The sequence below is a fragment of the Phasianus colchicus genome, chromosome 7 (genome assembly GCF_987193195.1).
Source record: "Phasianus colchicus chromosome 7, bPhaCol1.hap1.1, whole genome shotgun sequence".
NCBI lineage: Eukaryota > Metazoa > Chordata > Aves > Galliformes > Phasianidae > Phasianus > Phasianus colchicus.
In genome coordinates, this window is record NC_143442.1 from 35,506,188 (window position 1) to 35,530,857 (window position 24,670).

Below are 24,670 nucleotides of genomic sequence, written 5' to 3' on the forward strand. Positions count from 1 at the left end.
AGGACTATGTGTGTCCAGTGCCACAATTTTGTAGTGTCTACTTCTGCTTTGGAAAGAAATTCAAAACACTTCCCAGAAGATTGAAGAGAAACTGTGTATGCAGTGTGGCTGAAGCATGGAGGGGACTCTAAGAATCTTAACCCTTTGGACAGCCCACTGGTAGCAAAGCATTGTATTCCTAGACCAGTTATGGCATCACACATGCATTGCAAGTTTTGCAAGAACTCTACCTTGGATGTGCATGGATCACCTTTGGAACTACCTTACAGTAGTGAAATATGATCATATTTCAAGTTCATTAAAAAAAAAAAAAAAAGCTACCACATATCCAGCAAAAACATCTGCAAACCTGAGGAAAATAGATTCTAGGTATTTTTTTGTGTGTGTGCATCAGTTTTGTAAGTATTTTTTAATGTATAATAAATGGAGACAAAAAAAAATCAACACATGTAATTCAAATTTAATTTTGAGTATATGAATTTTCTTATGTGGAGATATATAAATTTGTGGGGTTTTTTTCTCTTTTTTTTAAGAGTGAAAGTCCTGCAGGAATATCAAGGCAGCCTTCAACAAAAGGATCAAGGCAGCGCTCCAAACCCAGAGGAGAAGGTAATTTTTTTCTATTAAATATGCTGGAGGGTTGATATCCTGGAACAGAATAAAATCCCAAATATCCTTGCTTATTATTTTGAGTGCTTGTTTTTTACCCAGTTTGCATTTCTGAATCCAGTGGGCTGTTGTTTTGCATAGATTTGGTACATGGAGGGTAGTACTTAATTCAGTTTGGTCTCATGCTTCATGCAGAATTGCAGATGTAAATTCAACCTTCTCATGATAACTACAGTTTTCTCTCTGAATGGACTTTGTGATTGGTCTAAAACTATTTCCTTGTCTATTAGTTTCACAGAAACTGTTTCTTTGCTCCATAATCTGGCAAAATTAGACACAAATGACTTCAAAAACTTTGAGAGACTTAGCTTTTGTCTCATTTCTGTTACTGAGGGTAAGTAGATAGTATATCTCAAATGATTAAATGTTGCATGTTACTGTGCAGAAAGGAACATGTGAAGGTTCCTTAAATACTTTGAACAGAACAATATTCAGCACAGTGTTTTAGTTTAAATAAGATTCAAGATGAGGTGTTTAAGATAGCTTTAGTAAGATTAAAGACATTTATGATGCAAGATATGTTTTCCTGTAGGTATTAATTATACAAACGTGAACCCTGAGATATTTAACTTCATCACTTATTAATATTTGGGAAGTGTGTACTTCCTAGATTTATCTTCTCAATATTTTTAATCCTTTCTCAAGGATCTGAAGGCTTTGGGTATTGGATTTCTTTAGAAATTCTGGGATTATAAATGAAAAGATTACGTTTGTCATAAAAAAGATGGAGAAAAAGAGCCATGTTCTGTGGTGCTGACTGATTAATGCTCGGTGCAACAAGAAATTTCCCTGGGTATTTATTTGGTAAGCAATACATTAAACAGTACACATTTGTGTTCAACTTTCTGGTTTTTTTTTAAATCAAAAAGATGGTTGGTTAAATTTGAGACTAGCAAAACCTTTTAAAATGATTTACATAACTTGAGACACTTGTCGGAGTCCAGGTGGAACCTGGAGAGCAGATGAAAATGAGTTGTTCACCAAAACTCCTGGCTTGTAGCCCCTTTGATTAGAGGGTTTTGAAACAACTCTGTGTGTTTGTAGGTCTTTGGCTTCCAACAGTGTCATCACAGCTGTGGTCAACTGTATGTGGTCAAGAGTCAGTCGATGCCTAGCTGTGTGACCTGCTGCAGGGAGCCTGCTTTAGCAGAGGGGTTGGACTTGATGGTCCCTTCCAACCCCTACAGTTCTGTGATTCTGTATTGCACCTGCACTTATGTCAGGTTGGGACCTTGTGGCTTGAATCTGAGCAGAGAAGGTTCTCTAGATATCATCAGCACTGAATCTGTATCCCAGATCATCTTCCTGAGTAGCCTAGCCAGATATAATGAGCCAAACTCTGTGGCATTTCTGCTGGGAGCACTGAGGAAGGAAGGCCAGGTATTTATTTGTTACCCTGAATTATCAGCAGGAAATGAGAAGCTGTAAGAGGCCCATCTTGTACCCACCCAAGAGTTGCCCCTGATGAAATTGTGGCCATCACCTCTGTCTGGTGTACAGTGCTGCAGCCTCTGCTCCCAGGTAACAGTGATAGGACAAGAGGTAATGGCTTTAAGGTGCTCCAGGAGAGGTTCAGGTTGGATATTAAGAAAAAGTGACTCTCAGAAAGAATTATAATGCTTTGGAACAGGCTGCCTGGGGAACTGGAGTCACTATCTCTGGAGGTGTTTCAGAACAGTGGAGATGTGGCATTGAGGGATGTGGGCATGGTGGGGTGGGCTGGGGTTGGACTTGGGGATATTAGAGATCTTTTCCAGGGGATTGATTTTATAATTGTATGATATAAACAACACCTTTATTTTGGAGCTTAAGTCACGTTAGTTCTTATTGAAAATTTTACATCACATCTCATTTACTTATAGGCTGTGAGGTTTTATTAATTTTGTTGCTGAAAAATATAATCTAGATTCCATTAAATGGAGCTTTATTTTACTTCGTAGTGATCAACAGCTGATCCTACCACTTTATTTAGAAATTTTATTTTCAAAAAATGAATTTGAATACTTGCTCTATAGCCTGGACAGGTCCTAAACTACAGTGACCAGACATGGCATGCTTTATAGGATCATCCAATCTTTAAAATCAGCATCCATTATTCTGATAAATATGTTTTACCTTTTATCCAGTGCTTTGGCTTCAAATTCAGTATTTTAAAATACTCCTTTCATGATGCAGCAGGCCAGTCCACTCAAGTTTACCTATGTTACACCCTTTTTTTTTTCCTAATGTGAGAGAGTTACAGTAAGTCAGTAAGGCTCCTACGTGCTCTAAGATGGAATCCTGAGGGTAGTAAAACCTTCTGAAGGTGTACTGATGGCTGCAGTATGTTGTTGTCTGCACCAACTGATGATGATGTTCAGACCTTTCTGTATTTTCTAACATTAAATGGAGACAAATAAATGTGCAGCAGTGGAACAGAAAGGAGTTTTGTGTCATGGCTGGTGAGTGCAAATTCAGCTATTATGGAAACAAAACTAAAGTGGTAAATGAAGGAGTAGTTCAGCAATTACAGATATGTTTTCTCTCCTGGTAATGAAACCAAGTTATAACAGCATTTGCTCACTTCTGGATATTAAAAACAAATTTATAGTGGTATTGAAGCAAAGGTGTTTTATTTTTCTATAGTTATTATTACTCACACCATAATTACTTTCATAGTTCCAACATTCCTTTCAGCAAAACCAGTTTCACATAGTAGAGGATTTTTTCTAATTTAGAAGTTGATCTGTAAACTGAATGTATTTTTTTAAACTTACAGTTGCTTTGAAAATAATTAACCCTTCTTTTGTGGAGGTGATGCACTGTGTGTGTGTGTTCACACAAATGTGTGTGTGTTGGAAGAAAACTGCCCACAAACTTGCACCTGAATATTAAAAGCTGGTTCTATAATAAGGATTAATGTTGCAGAAGAGAAAATGAGGTGAAAACCAGCATAATTTATTGCAAACCCAGTTTCTGAATGGGGTGGAAAAGCTCTTGGTTTGCAATCCATAACACATACACTGGTTTCTCAGGGATGTTGTGTTGTACATGCAGGAGGGAAGCAATCTGGGACTCCTTGTTGAGACAGTAAAAAGAATTAATTTGGAGAATAACACATTGGCAGGCTGTGAAGTGGTTGAGTGCAACTCTTTTTGAGTGCAACCATCCAACCAGTTCCTTACCCACTGAGTGCTCCATTCACCAAATCCAGGTCTTGCTGAATTAAAGACAAGGATTTTGTGTGGGGTAGCATCAAACGCTTTGCATAAGTCCACACAGAGTTGACCTCTACAGTAAGAGCCAGGAAAAGGAAAGCAATGCTTGCTATGTCAGTCTAATCTAATTGTCTGGATAATTGGAAACTGTCAAAAACTAATGTATGAATTTCCCTGGGAAATGCCATTAGTCATCTGTCTAGCCCAATCTCTATCTCTGATAGGCAGTACCCATACTGTTGGTAGCTGTTTTTCTCTGGTGGAGTATCTTGAGCAGTGGATGACCTAGTAATCAGAATTATGTTATTAAATTTGATAGGATTATGTCATTAAATTCTATAAATGAAACCTTTCCTTTATGATGGAGTGAAACACTTCACTTTCTACTGTTGGTATGGTTTTTCAGCAAAGCTCCAGACCTTGTGGGTACCTTGTAGCACAGCTGTATAGATTGGTGATGAACTTTTTAAATGCCTTTTTAAAAATTTTATTAAGTAGCTCTTTATCCTGGCTTTTGTCAGCAATGGTAAATGAAAGGAGAGGGCTACTGTGTTAAAATCTTCAAAGCTAACAGAACTCAACTATAATTCCATGAGTGGGCATGGTGGTGATGGCTTACTATTGGTCTTTATGGTGTTGGAGGTCTATTCCAACCTTGACAATTCTAAGATTCTAACATTGCTGCTGCAGTGGACTGGGTAACTTTATGGATGCTCCTGATGGCATAGGTGGATGGGGAGATCCCCTGCTGGTGGTCCTGAAAGCTGCAGCTTTATGCTGCATGCAATGATTTCATCTCTTGTTTTGCAAGCATTGGACACTTGAATCTGTAGTGTTAGTCAGGTTTATATCTGCTAAATCTTTTCCTGAGCATTCCAAACTGCTGATTTGTTGTGATGGTGGAAATTTGGTAGCCAGAAGATAGGAAACCCGTGGATCTGTTCTTTACATTTATATTAAAGTCACTCAATTTGCAGTATTCAAATTTTTGATTCAGTTCTTGGTCAGTATTTTCAGGACCTTTTTTTCTATGTCTGCAGATATCTTCCATATATCTTTCTGTGTCTTCCTATTTCTGCTCCTGCTGTATTTTGAGGAATGTAAAACCTGAACACATTGCAAGTGAGGTTAAGGCTGTGTATGTGTGTGCTTTTTACATGGCAAAACCAACATGATGTATAACCTGACAAACTGTAAAAGTAGGATTGGGCGTTTTTTTGTTTGGTTTGTTGGTTTGTTCTTAATGCTCAGTTTTGTTTTCAGGAATTATATACAAATGGTGCTGAATTGTTCCTCCTTTGTCTCTCTTTGCCCTCGATATCATAGAATTTAGGAATCAGGAGTGTACTTCAAAACCTCAGCTTTCTTCTTCCAGTGTTCAAGTCGTGGGGTCCATGTACTGAAAATGAGCTTTTCTTACTTGAAACTTTAATGGCTTTAGTATGAAATGCTTTTACAGGAAAACCCTTCCCTTTTGGAACAAACCAAAGTGCATTCCAAGTAGCACATAAACAACATTGTGTTGTTTAGTAATTACATAGGCTTTATTTGTTAAATATTGTTTTACTAGCTATGAGGCTTATAAATAATATAATATTATTATTATAAATAATATCTTGAACTCACTTCTGAATTGAAGAAATTGCCTTAGTTTGCAGTAATATAAGGAGTTCAATCAGTGATCTTTTAAAAAGTATTTGTGAACTTTATATGTTATTTGTTTGCACTCAAGATGGTTTATCAATCTAAGGTAGCTCTGAAAGATATATGAAGTGTAACAGGTATTTAGCGTGGATTTTTTTTTAATTTAAAATTGTAACTGTATCATTTAATTATAAACTTCTGTTATAGGAACGGTAGAAATGAAGAGTGTGGCAGATGGGATTTCAGAGGACAGTGCTGCTAAACTGCAGGAGAAAGCTGAACCAGGACTTGTAGTAAAACAGAAAGGTAGGTGGAATAAGAGCTTGTCTGCCTTGGAAAGGCTAACTTGAATGCCATGCAGTCAGCCTTGAATCCATGCAGTTGCTTAAAGGTAAGGAATGATAAAGGTAAGGAATTCTTGCATAAAGGTAAGGAAGGAGAGAAGAGTACAAGTTTTCAGTGGGCTATGCTTAAACTGTCCCAGGGAAAATTCTCCTGAATCCCTTGGTGACTTGTTCTGTGTAACTGCATGTTGCCTTTTTGTGCAAGTGTTTGGAAGTGTCACTTAGTGTTTGTGTTTTGGAGGAATTTTGAGGCAGATTCCATCCGTGCTTTCTTATTTCTCCATTAAAAAAAAAGTTGTATGTGGCTCCCTAGACATGCATTGTTAATGAGATATTTGTATTCAGATACAGCTTACGTGGCATAAGAGGAGCAAAATGTAGGAAGAAGAACTGAGAGTGAAGCAAAAGACTGTGGTTTTATTCTCTCCAGATCCAGATGCATGAACAAGTTAGGGGAATTGATGCCACTGTCTTAGTTTCAGCTGGGACAGTTTCCTTCAAGAGTGCCTGGTATGATGATGTGTTTTGGTTCTAGGAGAAAAACAGTGCTGATAACACACTGATGTTTATAGTTAAGCATGTTATACAGAGCCAAGGCCATTTGCAGCAAAGGGTCCAAGGAGCTGGGAGGGAAAAGAATTAGGACAGGTGACTTAAACTGGCCAAAGAGATATTCCAGGCCACATGACATCATGCAGAATGAGTTTGAAGGGGATGAGAGTTCATCTGGTTCTCTTCCCCTGCTTGTGGGCTACTGGGGCATCAGTTGAGGGTGGTGAGCAATTGCTTGTGCATCATTTGTGATATACATTCACATATATATACAAGAACTATTATCCTTTTCCTTTATCTTAATAAATAGTTTTATCTCAACCCATGAGTTGTACTTTTGGGGAATGAGACTTTGTGGTGCTGGGCTACCTGCCAGGTTAAACCACAACAGTCAATCCAGTGACCAGTGTGGGGCTTGAAGGCCTAGGTAACAGCAGATCTGACCAGACTGTGTTAACACAGGGTGTTGGAATAGTTTGGTAATTGCTGGTCATGATGTTGATTTATCCCTATTTATGGAGCCCTTTCTGAGTCTTCTCATGGAACTATATTCCTTCTTTCCCTAAAGATCAAGAGCTAGTTACAGTAGCTCTTGAGAACTTTGAATATCCCTGGGGTGTTCATAGCTCCTATTGCTGTGTCTTGAATGTATTTCAGGTTATGTTTAAACAGTTATTTCAGCACATCACTCATAGATCTGCCCCAAGGTGGGATAGTTGAGGGGCACCTGTGGCAATATCATACCAATTGGGACTCCTCATATCATAGAATGGTTACAGTGATTGCCATGTGTGTGGGATATCAAAGGCTGTTTCCCACTCCACCCTCATAGCTGTGTCAGTCCAAGGAAATGTAGACAGTCAGCCAATATATTTGTGTGACCTTACACAACTGGGAGAAATTCCACCCTAATGCCTTTAGCACTCAAGTGTGAATTCTGGAAACAGTCTCTTGTGTTTGTCTCTGCTCTCCTGGCATTGGCAGTAGTTTTGAGCAAGAAGCTGCTGGTAGTTCTTGGTGTGTTTTTCATGTCTCATTTGGTCAGATTATTTTTAAGGAATTCATGTGACTTTTCTGAAAAAACAATGTGTTTACTATTTCCAGATGAATTTGCCAATGACTTTGTAGTGACAGAAGACCAGCACTGAATATACCAGGGACAGCTAAAAACTTCTGTTAGAAATAAAACAGTGCTTTTTAATAAATAAAGCACTTCTGCAATTTAGTGAGTTTTTTTTTTCTCTTATGCTATATACTAAAGATTAAAAAAAAAAAAGAACTGTAGCAAAATGTAATTTGGTTGTGTTTGAGTAGACTTTGTTCAGGTAGTTTTTAGTTAAAAGAATACCAAAAAACAATCTATGAAAGTGCTTTGTAATTCAGGTTAAGTGCTTTCCAAAGGGGAGAGAAACCCAACGACATAAAGTGGTCATAAACTGTTACCTTTTTTTAACTTGAAAATAAGCAGGTCCTATGGGGAACTTCTTGCAATATGTTACAGGTAGTTATTGCAATAGCCAATTCAATAAAACGTATTCCATTTTCTTAATGCCTGCACATGACATTTTTTCCCTCCCATTACTTGTATTTGTGGGTTCTGCTCATATTAAAAGTTAAAGCGATCTACAAAACCTTTCCTACAACAGCAGGTAATTGGGGCAGTGATGAACAGTGAGGGTGGAATTCTCCTTTCTATCTTGTAAGCAACACGTGTGATAGATGTCAAGATGCAGTGGGAGCAAGAAATCAGCTGAGACCTTGGATATATAAAGCTTATAGAGTTGTATTTAGTTTGTCATACAACGCATTTCATTAACACATTAAAGTATAGTGCTGATAAGGCTTGAAATACTGTTGTAAAGAATTAGATTTGCATTGCCAACATGACAGGTATGACACTATTGCACTTTATTTCATTGAATAGAAGAAGAAGCAGAGAACCTTGATCCTGAAAAGCCTGCAGTATCTGAAAACGGTGAAGTACCCAATGATCTTCCACCTCAGGCTATCCAAAGGTTTGTTCCTGTTCTTTATTCTGTCTGACTGAAGCACCAATGGTGTCTGGAGGTAATACAGTTGTAGTGGAAATGCTGAGTTATGGCCTGAAGCAGTGATTGAGCACCCGATGGAAGGCAGGGCCAACCCAGAGGAGCTCAGGTGCATGCAATGTACCCGAGTGACTGGAAGGGGTGAAGCCAGGATCCACCCCTTCCCAGACCTCATTTGAGAGTTGGCAGTGGAGGTGAGGGCATCTCTTGCTGGAGATCCCAGTGTGTTTGAGGCCTTTCAAAGCAGCTCTTTTCCTTCATTTTTGCATGTGGCTGCTGTGCTTGTGTTTGTTCTCATTTGCTGCAGCCAAAGACTTTGCCACCCTGTTATTATCACAGTACTTTCCATCCCATTATAGCATTACAACTGTCAATTTGAAAATAGCAAGGGAACATGGAGTAGTTTGTGCTTGTGGCTCACAATAATGATTATTATCCCATGTATGATTCATTTTATTTGTTTTCCTTCTATGAAGAAAACTTTGTGTCCTGGATGTACATCCTTAATCCAAAGAGTGCTTTGATGTAATCTTACTAAATTAAGAGTGATCTGTGAGGAGTCTCTTGAGTCTATTGCATCACAAGCACTTCAGAAGTATGGTGTTATGGGTGAGGTGAACTTGCCTTTCAAATCCCAGTTTACTTTTTCTTTGCCCAGTAAATGGCTACTGTAAATTTATCACTTATGGAAATATTTTTTTTTTTCCTTTTGCTGTATTCAGATTATTTTTTAGTGAGCCAAACTAAGAGGTGGTTTTACCCAAAATGATATTAGTTTTGCTGAAGGTCATCACACTTGCTAGGTTTTCCCAGACTCCTAGTAGGACAGAAGGTATTGCAATATAGGACTGTACGCTGGGGATGATTCATTGGTTTTATGCGTTGGCAAAGTTATTTGATTCATCTGGATATGCACGTCTGCTCCTTTGGGGGATGTGTGAGCTTCCTTTTACAATATAGGTGAGAAGTCTTTTTTTCTTGCAGACGTATTCCCCGTCCTAGCAGTGCAAGACCAGCACCACCCCGAATAGTAAAACGCCAAGAGAGCACGGAGGCTTTGCTTCCAGAAAGGTGAGGAGTGTGGGGAGATGCAGAAAAGATGTTGTTAGCTCTTATGCCACAGTATTTTAAGATTTTATGTGCACCCTGTGCCAGTGGATAGCATCGGGAGGGATCACCCTACTGCTCATTGATTCGGGCAGGAAAACTTGAGCCTTTCTGCAAATCCAGTGTGTTACTTAGAAGTTACAGTTAGTGGCCACATCAGGAAGTTCAAAGGTAGATGCAACTTAATTTTTTTTGCCATTGGGAACTTTGAAACAGATAAGCCTAGAACATTAATCTTAACTACCAGAAGAAGAGATCTGTAAGGCATGCAGTGTATCTTGTGCTCAAAAAAGGCTGAAATAGCCCTGTGAATTTATGGCCAAAATGTCTTGGAGGTGATGTCAAATAAGTGCCAAGCACTAAAGCAGTGTATTCAGAAGTAATTGCAATGAAGGAGTTAGGTGTTCTGCTTTGTTTTATGGAAGGAGGTGATGGAATGGATCTGAATGGGATTGGACCTAAAAACCTAATAGGTTTTCACCTTTGTTTTATCTCTTTCAGGAATGGTAGTGGTAAAGCAGTCTCAAATGTGATCATAGACCAGCATGCTTCTGATGATGATGATGACCAGTTTGTGGTGGAGGCAGCCTTGCCCGTGCCTGAAATGCCAGAGCTGGAAATGGTCTGTTAATGTTACAAGTTATAGAACCTTTTCCCACCCTTTGTAACTTTCTTGTTTAAGTAGCTTCTAGCTGGTTGTGTTGTTGAATAGTTTTATATCATAGCAGTGCCAAATTTTTGCAACTAAAGCTCTCTCCCTGCACGTGTAGGAGCCAGAAGTGGATCTGGAGGAGGATGAAAAGCATGGTATGTTTGCTTTTGTATATATTTGTATGCATATACGTATAGAATAAAGCCACACATTTAAACCAAGTGCCAAGCACTTAAAATGAGGAATACAGCAGCAAAATATCTTGTGAGGGAGCAGAACCTTGCAACTTTGCAAGAAAAAGGCAAATATTTCTCAAATGTAGTCTTGTATAGTTGAGCAGTGGGATTTACAGCTGATGTCAAATACATATCTTCTGTATGTCTCTCTGAAATAGGTGAAGGGGTTGGCTGGTCAAGGCAAGTTATGGAAAAACTTCTAGGCAAACTGATGGTCTGGTTCTTAGCAATGTTTCTGCTTACTTGTGACCTCAGATATCTGATTCAGGTCCTTCAGTCCATTATGGCCACATTGCATGTTATTTAGGCAGGCTTAGTTCTCTTAGTAGTTCAAGAAACTACTAACAAATTACTATCTGTGTATACACACGTGCATGTGTATGGAGATAAGACACTGGAAAAATAAAGTTAAAATATTATGTGTCTCAGTACTTGAAATATAATGGAACACTGTTCATGTTGGTTTTGATGTTATTGCCTTGAATGTTTAGAATAATATTTTTGTAACAACAGTGCTGAGAAATATCCTCATTTTCTCCAGGTGGACTTGTAAAAAGAATCCTAGAAACAAAAAAGGATTATGAAGCATCACAAAAATCATCAAAGACGACAGAGAAGGTAAGATGGAATTGGCCTGCAAGAAATTATGACTATTAAATATTGTAATTATGACCTTTTTTTCTCCTTTGTTTTTTTTTTCCATTTTTTGATCAAACTCCTCCTTTGTATGTTATACTTACTGTTTACCTGCATTAGTCCTTCAGTCCTCTATGTTCTCTATGTTGTGCTTTCTTTCTTGACTTGTGCTTTTAGTTTTATACAGCATTTAGTAGTCTTCTTTAGCCTGTTTGTTTTCCAGAACAGTTTGATTTCAGCCTTGCCATAGATGCAATAGGACACACTCTACATTTATGTGGCTACGTAATTATTGTTTCAATCTTAATTGTCCTCTGGTCCTATCAACCATCAGTCATTATCATTACCTATTAAAAAGGAGAGATTTCTGGTGCAGTTAACCATGTACAGTAAGTATTTCCATATCACCAGATGTTACTTTAGTAAAATCTAACATACTTAAGCTTTCTAGAGTGAATCGAGGAAGTGATTTTATGTAATTTCCCCAGCCAGAAATTGGGATAGGGAAATAGGAGGGAGGTAGGTCTAGAGGGGTTCTAGGAGCAATCACAAACCAAAAGCAGAATGCTGAAGATGTTGAAGCACACTGATATTCATGTATTCCTTCCATAACTGGACAGCTCTTGCTCTTTTAGCCTTACACAGCTCGTGTTGCAAGAAGGCACAAAAGGCAGAACATTTCAGATTGACTTTTTTGATTCATTGGCCCTTTGGGAACATTTTAGATAAGGAATGCAGTTCAGATTGCTTTTACAAAAATACAAACAGGTACATAGCATTTTGGAGAGGCAGCTGCTTTTCATGAGCTCTTAAATCTTCAGTTCTACTTGCATATCTCTTCTTACATTTATTCAGTATTAGTGATAGATGTGGTGTGGCATTCTGCACTTTTATTAGGTGCTGCAACTCAGATCTTAAGAACTAAGCTTTTAACAAAACTCTTTCAAATACCTCTCTGAAACTGGGAGAAACTTTTCAAGCCTAGACCACTTTTTGGCCTCCTGTTAATTTAATGAATATAGTTCCTGGCAATGAGTAATGACATTGTGATAGGTTATGAGTAAAGTGCACAGCTGGAAAAAACAAATCCCTGAGGGACTAAAACTCATGATAGACAGTAGACTTTTTTTTTTTTTTAAGATTTTATCTAGAACTTGTATGCTTTCATAATCATTTCTGGCAATCTGCAGCAAAAATGACACAACTCCTTAGGATTGTGATTTTTGGGAGGGTGAAATCAACAAATCTCTTAAGCAGGGACACTCCCAAATGCTTTAGTGGTAGTGAGTTATGCTGTCACGCAGACCAGCCTTTTTGTTCCTTCCCCAACACGTGGAGGAAATGAGAAAGGTAGATCAAACCCATGGGGAAGCATCTTCCTATCTCAGGTTTGGGGTTGCCTGAGATCCAGGCCTGCTTGCCAGACCAAAATTCCTTTCATGTATTGCATGGGCTGAGATTAAAGAAGAAAAATAATTTTTAAAATGGGAAAGCTTTCATTTTCTGCTCATAATCCATTTTGAGTAGATACAGCTTTATCCAACTTGCTGAATTACAAACTATTTATTATAAAGGTGCACCTTATATTGCCTAAATGCTTTTGGCTATTTCTAATGAGTGTCTGATGTTGAATAAGTTCTGTCTTTATAGAGCTGTTTGGAGAAAGGGAGGATATAGAGATAATATTGCTCTGTTTATGCAGTAGCTCTTAAAGCTCATCACTGGAGTGTGTGTTGAGCTGGCATTTGTGAGAACAAGAGATACAGCTATTCCTGTTCCTAGTTTTATAACTAGGTGGTGCTGTTCAATCATCAATCTCCAGACTAAGTTTTGGGATTCCAGTAGCAGTTGAATTAGACTTTTTTTTTTTTTTCTGCCAGTACATAATTGTATTGCAGGCTATATTGTGCTGTATTGTGTCCTGTCAAGTGAGCACTTGGCACAGAAAGGAACAATGGAGAGCATTTACAAAACCTCATGGGTTTCATGTTCTGGAAGTTTCCTCTGGGACTTGTACTAAATTTTCCCTTTTTTTCTTTTTTCTCCCCTGAATGCATGTAGCTCACTAAATAAAACAATTCCCTTTTAACCCCTTAGATTTTTTTTTAAATGTACATCGGCCTATGTGTCTTTGTACAATCATCATTTAGTCCCACTGCCTATTTTCAGTCTCTAAAACACTCATTCTGTCCTTGTTTGCCTTTTGTTACTTCTTTTGAAGCACTGATCTGTGTTAGCAGCACTGATAATAGACAACTAATTCTGGAAAAACAAACCTGCTGACTTCCATCACGTGAAAATTTGCACGCAGCAGTAAGCTCCTGGAATATCATCTGTTCTCATATCCAAGCAGCTGGCTGCTGCTGCGTTTAGTTTCTTGCTGCTACTGCTTTTCAAATTAAATCACAGAATGGCCTGGGTTGAAAAGGACCACAATGCTCATCCAGTTCCAACCCCCTCCTATGTGCAGGGTCACCAACCCGCAGACCAGGCTGCCCAGAGCCACATCCATCCTGGCCTTGAATGCCTCCAGGGATGGGGCATCCACAGCCTCCTTGGGAAACATATTCCAGTGCCTCACCACCCTCTGTGTGAAAAACTTCCTCCTAATATGCAACCTAAACCTCCCTGTTTCAGTTTAAAATTGTTCCCTCTTGACCTATCACTATCCACCTTATAAGCTGAAGTTGTTGTGATCCAGAGAGGAGAAGCACAGTTTTCCTGACAGCAAAGGAAAAATCAGTGGAAAAGATGATTAAAAATGCTCAGAGTTGGTGACTGGGACTTGACAGATGTAACCCAGAAAACACGAGTTTGAGAGACTGCTGAATTCTTCTGACAGAAGACAGCGATAGGCACACCTCACATGAGACCCCAGACCAGCAGTTTGGGAAAGAACAGTTACTGGTCTGTGGGATCTCTTTGGGAAGATGCAGCAAAAGTAATTAAAAAGAAAGAAGAGTTTCAGGTGGTTTATTCCTGCCAAGTGCTCTCTGCTTGCAAGTGTAACCAAGTCCTGTTCTGTGGATGGGACTGTGAGAATGGGTCTGTGAGTGCTGGCCAGCATGTTGTGTTGAAATAGCTGTGGGTTTTGTGCCAGGTCTGGCTGTGCAGTCTGCTGGGAGCAGCATCAGTCTGAGACCTGACTGTTTCTCCCCAGCCTCTTACCTCTTTCATTTAATTGGTTTTCCATCAAACTCTCCAGAAGAAATATCTTCTACGTCAGCATGCAACATTATTCCAAAATGTGTTTTGCAATGTAGAGTAAAATGTGATTATTGTATTTTGGAGTAAGATAATTACAAGTCTGGTGAAAATTTGAAAGAATAATTCTTTGGGAAATTATACCTGAGGTTGATCTGTGTGTCTGTCAGTAAGAATGTTTGTTTGCCCTGGTTTTATTAAACTATTCAGTGCATATGAAATAAATGAAATATTTTCTCTGCTATATTCACTACTCTTTAAAGCCATGTCTTTCTGCCAGAAGATGAAGAGGGAAGAGGAGATATCTGTAATCTGAGCACTGGATCTTTTGGCTGATGCTTTACAACATCTAATGCAGCAATTAACTGATCGGTGGCTCTACCTGAATTACTGTGGATTAATCAATTAGAAATTAGCAGAATCTGGTGAAGTAATACTTAATGGAAACGTAGCACTCGTGGGCTCTTGGGGATGTTCCATACCTTTACTTGTAACTGCTGATTGCAGAAGAGTATTTGTTTGTGTTAAAAGCATTTGCCTGAAACCTTCATTTTGCTTTTTCAGAAGTTTTAATAAAGAAAAAGCCAAGAAAATCAAGAAAGACAGGGACTTTCATCATGTAGGTTTTGCATGTGCAGAAACTTAAAATAATATACACAATTTTCAGGTCAAACAAAAAGGTCAGTCTGGAAATACACAAGGTTTCTGCTGCCTTGATTAGCTGTGTTCAGCCTAACAAATTCCTAAAAAGACTTCCTAAATGTATTTGTTTACAGTCTAATCCTCTTATGTTAAACAGAGAAAGAAACAGATGGTACGTTTTGTATTCCACTTCATTTATTTGATGTGTGGAAAGTGTAGGCAGGTTATTAAATAGTTGAAGCAAGTGGGATCACAGAATTCCCATCTTTCCCAAATATAGTTCATAGGCTTTGGAGAAGAAACAGATTTGAGGTTTGTGCTAGTAACAAGTGATATTAAAATAGCTTAGCACCTGGATAATATTAACTTCAATCACAAGTGCTGTAAATCAAGTAGGTACTTCTAAGCTTAGAGCAAATACAATCAATGCTGATTCTGTTTGTTCAGAGTTCTTCAGGTCATTGGTTTTGCACATTAATCCACCAGCTGCATAGCACTGTGTCCACATCCAATCAATGCAAGCAGTAATGTGACTTGTTAACCATTTGTATTCGTATCTCCCATCATGTCAGTGTTTCAAAGGGGCTCACAGCTTCACAGCATCCTGCCTGTTCACAGAATCACAGAATGGCCAGGGTTGGAAGGGACCTCAAGGATCATGAATCTTCAACCTCCCATGCAGGGCCACCAACCTCCTCATTCAATACCAGACCAGGCTGCCCTGGGCCCCATCCAACCTGGCCTTGAACACCTCCAGAGATGGACAGGGCATCCACAGCCTCTCTGGGCAGCTGTTCCAGCACCTCACTGCTCTCTCTGTAAATATCTTTCCCCTGACATCCAACCTAAATCTTCCCTCTCTTAACTTAAAACCATTTCCTCTTGTCCTGCTGTTATCTACCCTTTCAAAGAGTTGACTCCCCTCCTGATTATAGGCTCCCTTTACGTACTGAAAGGCTGCAGTTAGGTCACATGTTGTAAGAAGTGCTGACAGTGAGATTTAATAGGAATTACCTGCACAAGGGCTTTTGTGTTTGTCTAACAGCTCTGGCTATGGTGATGTTATGTTAGCACAATGGTTATAGAGAAGATGTGCAGGGGGATGTTTGGTGCAAGCATGCAGTTCCTCAAAGAACTGTACCATGCAGTTTGCTGGTGGTCAGGTGTTGTTGGAGCTTGAACTGAGTAATTAATGTTTGAGTTTCCCTGCTTATTACCAGGAGGAAAAAAAAAAAAAAAAAAAAGTGGTCCTCCATTAATTGTCTTACAAGCAGTGAAGGTAGGAATGGAACTTTTGTCACTCTTGTGATATTCTTGGTAGAATGGCTGCTGTGCTGTGGCCTTTGCATAGTACACAAAATGTTCACTCCTGTGGATATAGTATAAATAAAAAAAAGAAAGCAGATGGATATGTTAAACAGAAAGTGTATGTAGTAGTGCAGTGAGACAGCTGTGCTTTCCATCCCTAGGAAAGGATGCTGTGCTGGCAGCTGTTGTAGGAGAGCTACAGGTGATGTTCATACATTTCAAGAAGGTTATCAGTGGATCTGGCCAAGACATTCTGCTGGGGCATAGACTGGTGTGAAAGCATTGGCTAACTCAAGGAACATGTGTTACAATTCATTTTGAATGGAAAAGGGGCTGCTGTTTCAACAAAAAAAAATACAGACCCACAGAGTGAGCAGAGAGGGAAAGCAGGGCAGGACTGGCACCCAGTATTTCAGATGAGTTGATACTGGAGTTGTCTCTTGGTGTGTGTGTGTGTGTGTGGTCAGACACATAGGATTCTGCTCAGCATGGTGAATAGCAAACTGACTTCTCTGCAGCAAGGCAAGCCAGCTCAAGGAGCTGAGGTGGGATGTTTACATACATCTGAAAATTCCATCCTATTTTTTGCATCTTCCAGCTCTGAAACAGGTCAGACACTGGTAAGTCTAATGGTACAGAACATGGTGTCTCTGCTGCCTTGGCCTGCTGCTGAACTCCATACCTGGCATAAGCAGAAAAAGCATCCTGTTCATTTGAAATGATTTAACGTTTACTGTTTTCCTCTCTGTTACTGTGGAGGACTTTCTTACAGTGATCCCTAGTGGATAGTTACCATATACTTAAAATGCAGGCTCTGTAAAAACCAGGAAAAGAAAACACCCTTTATGATCAAAAAATGTTTTGTACAGTAAAAAAGCCCACGCTGTTATTTTTGCATTGAATGTATCAAAATTACTTGTCCAAAATGAAGTTTCTGTCCTGTCCTAGCTGTAGTAAGAGGTAGAAGGGAAATGGTATAGCTCAATAAAACTGTGATTACTCGGGTCTGTTTCCATAATGGGACATAATACAATAGTTAAAAGGGGCTGTAGAAACTATTAACTGCTTGATGGATGCTTGTTGTAATTTGTTTCATATTTAAAAACTGTTAATTTAAAAAATGGAAACAAAGGAGAAGCTATATAAAAGTAATCAAATGCTGTTCCTGGAAGTGAATTTTTCAAGCAGGGTGGGTGGGGGAAAGTCATGCCACCTCTTTAACTCCATGGATGCCAGGCATTTCCCATGCAGGCATTTCTCTGCAGCATGGATGCTGGAAGTGAATGTCTTGTGAACGATCCACTTCATGGAGCTGTGCACACTGTAACATTTGTGCTAATTGCTTTGACGAGGGTAAATTCAACACAGGTCAAATTCTGGCGGGTTCTGGAACCCCGTTGATAATTTCCCCTTCATCGATTAAGGAGAAAATTTCTGCCTTCTTAATTTCTTAGGTCCCTGCATTCGAGTGCACGCTGTGTTCCGTTCAGGTTGAGGTAATGGGAAAGGCAGACTGTTTCCCAGGAATCCAAAATAAACATTTATCTTGGTGCCTTACGAAAAACATGAAGGAAAGGAAGCGTGTTGGGCCTACAGAAGTGATACAGTCTTTTTACACGGGGATAATTTATTGATTCTTGGGCTTTTGTGAAAGGAGAGTTCATTGAGGTGTATGACCTAATTAAATAGGCTGGAACAATTCTGATTCTGGCATTTTTCTTAAAGCTGAATATATCCTGTTACGTGTTTGTGCAGAATGAGCAAAGGTGGCATTCAGGACTCCAACCACCCACGTTGCTTGTTGTAATAAACCATCTGCCATAATTCTTAGTAATTTCAGGGTGACCTGTGCAGATTTTAACCCATAACTGTAACTATTAAACAGAACAGACAGCATGGGGTTTGGTTTTTTTTTTTCCCCTTTAACTGCCTTTAATCAGTGATATCTGGTGAAGCTTGAGTATGAAGCTTGAGTACTTCAGCTTTCTGTCAGCTGCACCAAGTGTAGTGTGAAAAGAAAGAAAGGATTCATCATTATCTGTCCCTCCTCAAGCTAATGGTGGTGTGCCAGGTGAGTTACTGTGCCCTCAGGTGAAGGGGAGGTTTTTGGGAGCTTGGAGTTTAAGTGCTCCTCCTTGAAAGGAGAACACACCAAAATACTTTTGTGTGTGTTCCTACATCACTTATGTTGTGTGGTTTTGTGTCTCAGAGTTGCAGAGTTTTCTAACCATCCTGTTGATGTGCATTCTAAAGACTGAGTAGTATTTAATAGACTTTTAGTGCTGGTGTATTTCGACGCAAGGAACAGGCAAAGGAAAGTGGGAAGGTTTGTTGCATGTAGGGTGGAAAACAAGGCAGCAGAACTTCTTCCTGGGAAGCTCTTGAATATCTTACAGCCCTGCCCTGCTGCTGAACTGAAGGTGTTTTGTTTTTTTTTTAATGGGCTTGGGTTGTTCCAGCTCCAGTTTTTTTTTACAGATAACCTCCAGGCTTGATGTGGAAAATAGGGTCCCATAGCCTAAGCCTTCTTTATGGCTTTGGGGAAACACGTGTAGCAAGAACTTGTCTGGAAAAAAAACAGTTACAATAGAAAGCGTGCAGTGTGTGAGGGTGCAGATCCATTCATATACTGTTACAAGGAAAGGAGGAAACAAAATATTTCCAGGAAAGAAAGTCTTACCAGTGTACACCATGCCCAAGGAAACGTGCCCTGTGATGTGTGCCTTCAGGGACAAAGCATAAGGGGAAAGGAGTCTGACAAAGCCAATTGGGATGCTGTTGGCATTGTGCTTAGAGGTTTGCTAAGGAAGAGACTGAAAGTATCCCCTCAGCCCTGGGTGGCTGTGCTCTGAAGGTGGGTGCTCACCAGCTCTCAGCATTAAATGAGTCAAGAATCAGCGCTTTCATCTGTGTGCTGTAAGGGACAGCAAGCACACGGATGGCTGTGGGAAGTGACAGAACAACGAGTTTTATGTAATGCAGCATAATGAAACACCTGCTTCTGTGAGAGAGGCACGGGTCGAGTGAGAAGGAATTAAGATGAGTGTTATTTTTAACAGCTTAGCCAGCACTCACAAATTGACTTAGGAAGCAAAGGCCACGAGTTCACCAGCAGTTGTCACTTCAGGCCAGTTCCTTATTAAACAACTTCAACATTATAAAATCACAGTAAACTCAGAAGCCCTGCAGTTTCCATGTGCCGTGTGTGTGGTAAAACGCAAGCATCAGACGCAAGTAAATCTCAGCCTTCAAATCTTTAGAAGTATTTTTCTAGAATAATATATATCTGAGTTCATCAGTAAGCAGAGGGCTGCTGAAATGTGTTTGGCACTGGTCCCTGCTGCCTCCAAACACAGCTGAACAAACAGCCTGCAGCTCACACAGGAAGGCAGGCAGTTGGGTAGGAGGGCAGTAAGGGACAGCATGGTAGGCATGGTGTCCTAGCAAGGCACACAGTGTCACCTCTGTGCTCATAGAGCTGCTAGGAACTGTGCTTTGAAGGTGGTTATCCTATGGTTGGGGGGAAAGAAAGACCTTTCTAGTTTTCTGGCACACGTTAGATGACTGAAATGACTTTGAGTAAACTTAATGTAAAGTTTCGTGTGTCTTAAAGAAAAACTCAGGTTGGGAATTAGACATTCAGGGCTCTTGGAAAGAAAGAAAAATCTGCGGGCTTCTCTTTAATGGCAGTTATTGTTTCCAGGAAGGCCTTTTCTGGAATAAGGTCATTAGGAAGTGTTAGTAATGTGGTCATTTGGCTCTGTTTATGGCATGGTTTTGCTCTTGGTGACTTTGCTGTTTTAGCATGCACTTTCCCTGTGTTAAACTTGCAGTAAGCTGGGAGGCTGCAGGAGGCTGAGCACAGGGTCTGCAGGCTGCACATGAGGGAAGTGTGCACAGGACCAGATGAGTTTTGAGCAGTGCAGTTGACTGAGGGCACACCTGCAGCTTGCGTGGTTTTACAAATACTGTTAACTTCAAGGTATGGAATAACTGCCATTTATTTTAGCTGTGCAGTGTGAAATGCTATGACTAGAGACAGCATTAGGAGCAGAGACTCTAGATACAGCCAGAGGTGAGAGAGAAGTATCTCAAAGGGAGTGATTTGGAGAACTGCACTAGAAGGTGGCGGTGGAGCATCCAGAGCAGCTCCCAGGCAGCAGCAGAATCCTATGATGAGCAGCTCTGATGGATGCTTTTGGTGCAGAGCATCATGAGAAGGGATGCTTCTGCTTCTCCAGCTTTTCAGAGACCATAATCATCTCCCTCTCAGTTCAGAGGCTATAATCATGTTCAAAGGAGTTGAACAGGTCCTTTTTTCAGTGCGGTGGTTTGGGACTTGCAGCAATATTGAGTAAACACCAATCCACAATGTCCTTGTGCCAGGCACTGGAGTGATGCAGGGACAGTCCAGCTGTGCCCCATAGAGTACACAGCTGAAGCATGCAGGGAGAGGATGGGTAGATGGATGTGTGATTTACAGGGTGGGCGTAGAATCATAGGATCATAGAATCATAGAATGGCTTGGGTTGCAAAGTACCACAATGCTTATCCAGTTCCAACCCCCTGCTGTGTGCAGGGTCGCCAACCAGCAGACCAGGCTGCCCAGAGCCACATCCAGCCTGGCCTTGAATGCCTGCAGGGATGGGGCATCCACAGCCTCCTTGGGCAACCTGTTCCAGTGCCTCACCACCCTCTGAGTGCAAAACTTATCCTAATATCCAACCTCCTGTCTCAGTTGGCAGCCGGTGCCAGCAGCAGGTTGATAACAAAAGTGATGTCATTATTATGTGAGATTGTGTTTAATGGTGCCACATTAAGCCTCTTTCAATATATAGAAACACATTGAAGTTAAACACAGCAGAACGAGGAGGAGGTCTCCCTCCAGTACTCCCTTCACACCCACTGCTCTGGGAAAGATCTTGATGAGAACATCAGGAAGATGAGGTCATTTATGGGATCAAATGCTATGTTTAATTTTGAGCGCTCCTGATCGGAAAAGCAAGTGAATATTGCCAAGGTTACTGTAGTTTTGTAGCAGTTCTCCTTAGCAGTGGTGGCTTGGATATGATACTCATTCTGCTCATCTGATTCTAAACTGATGCTGCATTCTTCTCCCTTTCATTTCAAACTGTGAACACTGTGTAAAGATTTCTCCTCTTAGCTAGCAGTGTCTAAAGCATTCTTCATTTGACACCTTGTGTACAACAAAAGTTTTTCCTCATCTTGATATTTTTCTCCTTTCTTCCAGGAGAAGCCTTTTGTATCAGAAGCAGCGAGGAAGAAAGAGAGGGACTTGGTAGCCAAAGAAGTGGAGAAGTTTCGGGACTCTATTCAGACTCTGTGCCGCAGTGCCTTTACGCTTGGCAGGATCATGGACTACGTTCAAGAAGACATGGATGCCATGAAGAACGAGTTGCAGATGTGGCGGCACGAGAACAGACAGCATGCAGAAGCTCTGCAGAAAGAGCAGAGGTGAGAGTGGTCAGGGAAAGTCTGGTTTATCTCTCGAGACAGATCTGTTTCTAGCAGAGGGGAGAGTTTCATTCACTACAAAATGCAAATTTAGCATTCTGCTGTGGTTTGGGGAATTTTCTTTGCAGTCAGAACTTTTTGAAGTGTTAAGATCTTTCCTGCTAATGTCATGTGATGTACATGGCAGCAGCTATGCACATGTTGAGTTGAGATGAGAAGGCTTAACGTCCTGCTTTTTTTTTTTCTTGTCACAAATACATGTGGAGCAATGGGGAGGAATAGGTTAGTAGGCCTGGTAGGTTCTGAGTTTCTAAATCACGAACTGCTTTCTTTGTGCCACTGAAATCTGTGTGTTCTGCAGCAATGTCAATAACAGCTGTTGTCTGTGCATGGTTTGAAATCAACATCAGAAAGCCAGGAGAATGAAGGTAATATGCCCAAGGAGGTCAAGCCAAGGAAGGGATGCTTCAGCCTTACTTGCTTCACTAGTATGTCTTTTTATTCTCCTTGCAAACAGAACTACCATCCCAATTCCACATAATGTGATCTTAAAAATGATCTCAGATACTGAAGATTAATTTTTATCTTCATGGATTCCAGTGTAGGTAACTTTGCTGCTCCATGAATTTAATTCCTGCAGAAGCAAGTATGTCACTGAGTGGTGTTTTTAGCTGAGTTTTATCTGGGTAGGTAGCAATGTGTTAATTGTTGGAAGTTTTACAGCTGCTGGCTTAGTGGGACTGGGGTAGGAATTAGGATTTGGGTTCACATATAAAGCCTAATGATGTTAATTCCTTGCACTTACATAGCACCTTCTTAAACTGTGGTTGGCCTTAGAATGCATTACCTCTGCAAAGAGAAAGGAAATGGCACTGGGCTTTATTTTACAGCTGGAGAAACTGAGGCACTGATCTGCTTGCCTTTGCCCAGCCAACTCGAACCAACCCTGGTGACAGGGAGCAAACCAGCATCACTGCAGCAGAGCCACTCAGCTCTCTTTCACTGCTGCAAAATATTACAGCACTTAGCAGGGGTTGCTGTGAGATCCTCATCAGATCAGTGTAGTGCTATGACTTGTCAGATCCTTCAGGGAAGAATTACACAATATCTGACATGAAGAAAGCAATGCTTCCCATATGTAATGGACTTTGGATGCATCTTTTTGTTTGTTTGTTTGTTTTTTGCTTCTGTGAAAGACAATTGAAGGATCCCATTAGGGAAATGCTAGAATTTCTAATGATATTTTTTGTGATTTTATCCCAATGGTGTAGAAAGGAGGAGAAAACTAAATAATTATGAGATGCAGACTTTAGCTGATGAGTCCTCACAGTGACTGGGTAATTCAGAATGACAACAGGCTAGTTCTGTCCATCAACTCCCTGGCTGCTAAGCATTATGGAAAGGGGCACACTGGTTTTAGAGCCAAACAGTCCCATTCCCTTCAGATATATCAGTGTGCTAGTGGTGTTATTAGCGTCCAATTCCTGTTTATTAAATTTCCTGTTATTGTGGGATTGCCTGCCCTTGCCAGCAGCTATTGAGGGGCCAGTTTTCTTGTACCTTACCTGTTAGATATCTACTTGCTGCAGCTTGGTGCTGCTGGCAGGCAGTGCTGTGCTGCTGGCTAATTGTAGGAAATAGCTGGTATCAGGCCATCAGCCCCCACAGCAATTGTATTTGTTCCTTGCAGTGTGCCTCTCTCCCCTTTAAATGCCTGTTGTGAGGCCTGGAGGGATGGCTGTGGCCATGTGCATTATGGTAAGATACAGGAGCCCCAGTAAAAAGTGGGTGTTGTTCTTATGCTCTGTCCTACACAATCAAGTCCCACCTTGTCCCTGAGCCAGGCACTTGCAGCTCTTGGCTGGTAAGTAAAAGACGTGCTTGACACACACTCATGATGGAGCAGAATAACTGCACAGCACAGAGATTTTAACAGAAAAGCTAGATTAGACAAGAGATTACTGTTTGCTGTTGAATTGTGGGGGATTTTTTCCTGAACAGTGTTCTTCTCTGTGGTGTTAGCTTTGCCTTTGTGCTTCTCCTCCTAAACTTTCTTTCAGGAAGGGTGAGCACAACTTAAATTCTATGCAAACTTTTAAGTATTGAATGTACATTCTTGGAGGCTTAAGTAACCTGAAGCAGCATAACGTTTCCAGTAACACAATACTTTGTGTCTCTTTCAGCATCACGGACAGTGCTGTAGAACCACTAAAAGCTGAACTGGCTGAGCTGGACCAGCTGATTGAAGACCAGCAAGACAAGATTCGTGCTGTTAAAGCTAATATTTTAAAGAATGAGGACAAAATCCGGAGGATGGTACTTAGCATAAACCTGTCTTCAAGAAGGTGAAGAAGGGAGGGAAAAAAAAAGCCTTGGGACTGATAGACTGATATTCCTACCAAATAAAAATTCCTACCAAATAGTGGAGAAAAGTAAAGAGATGCCTTGTTGGGATGTAAAGTGGCGAGAGACTGGGAGCCTAAGAGTTATATAAAATACCATTGATCTTTAGATGTTGATATTACTGTGGATAAAATTATGTCCATTTGAATGCTCAAGGTGCAGAGCTATTAAAATAACTTGTTTGTTTAAATGTGAATTGCTGTTACTCATTTGCCAGGTCTTCACTGCCCTCTTTCCCTCCATGGCCTGTTGAGCAATGTTTCTGAGTCAGTTCTCTATGCATCTCCTTCCTCCCTTCGTGTCCACCGAGGTTACTTTTCAACGTGAGCAGGTCAGGGGATTCCTGAATCTTGCAAAGTAAGCTACAAAAGAATGCCACAAGACCAAGAGGTAAAGCCTTGTGTCACTTGCAGTTCCTTGCATCGTTACGGAGATGATGTCATGTTTTCAGAGCTATCAGGAATCTTATTAGGGAGGACTGAAAATGCAATACAAGCATCACGGTGTAAGGGAGCAGAAGTACTTTATCTGCACAGGTGTTAATGCCATTTTT

At 40.4% G+C, this 24,670-nt stretch overlaps 1 protein-coding gene across 3 annotated transcripts in view; it reads left to right on the top strand.

Annotated features, from left to right (window-relative positions):
- Window positions 1-24,151, top strand: part of IFT54 (intraflagellar transport 54) — a 36,985-nt gene extending 12,834 nt beyond the window's left edge. For all 3 annotated transcript variants that reach the window (XM_031604508.2, XM_031604510.2, XM_090144547.1), the window contains 9 exons: window positions 534-609; window positions 5,718-5,816; window positions 8,331-8,421; window positions 9,439-9,525; window positions 10,063-10,183; window positions 10,332-10,368; window positions 10,991-11,067; window positions 21,491-21,714; window positions 23,898-24,151. In XM_031604508.2, the coding sequence (XP_031460368.2) occupies window positions 534-609; window positions 5,718-5,816; window positions 8,331-8,421; window positions 9,439-9,525; window positions 10,063-10,183; window positions 10,332-10,368; window positions 10,991-11,067; window positions 21,491-21,714; window positions 23,898-24,063 (978 nt within the window). In that variant the 3' untranslated portion in view covers window positions 24,064-24,151. The remainder of the gene's footprint in view (window positions 1-533; window positions 610-5,717; window positions 5,817-8,330; window positions 8,422-9,438; window positions 9,526-10,062; window positions 10,184-10,331; window positions 10,369-10,990; window positions 11,068-21,490; window positions 21,715-23,897) is intronic.
- Window positions 24,152-24,670: the final 519 nt, after the last annotated feature.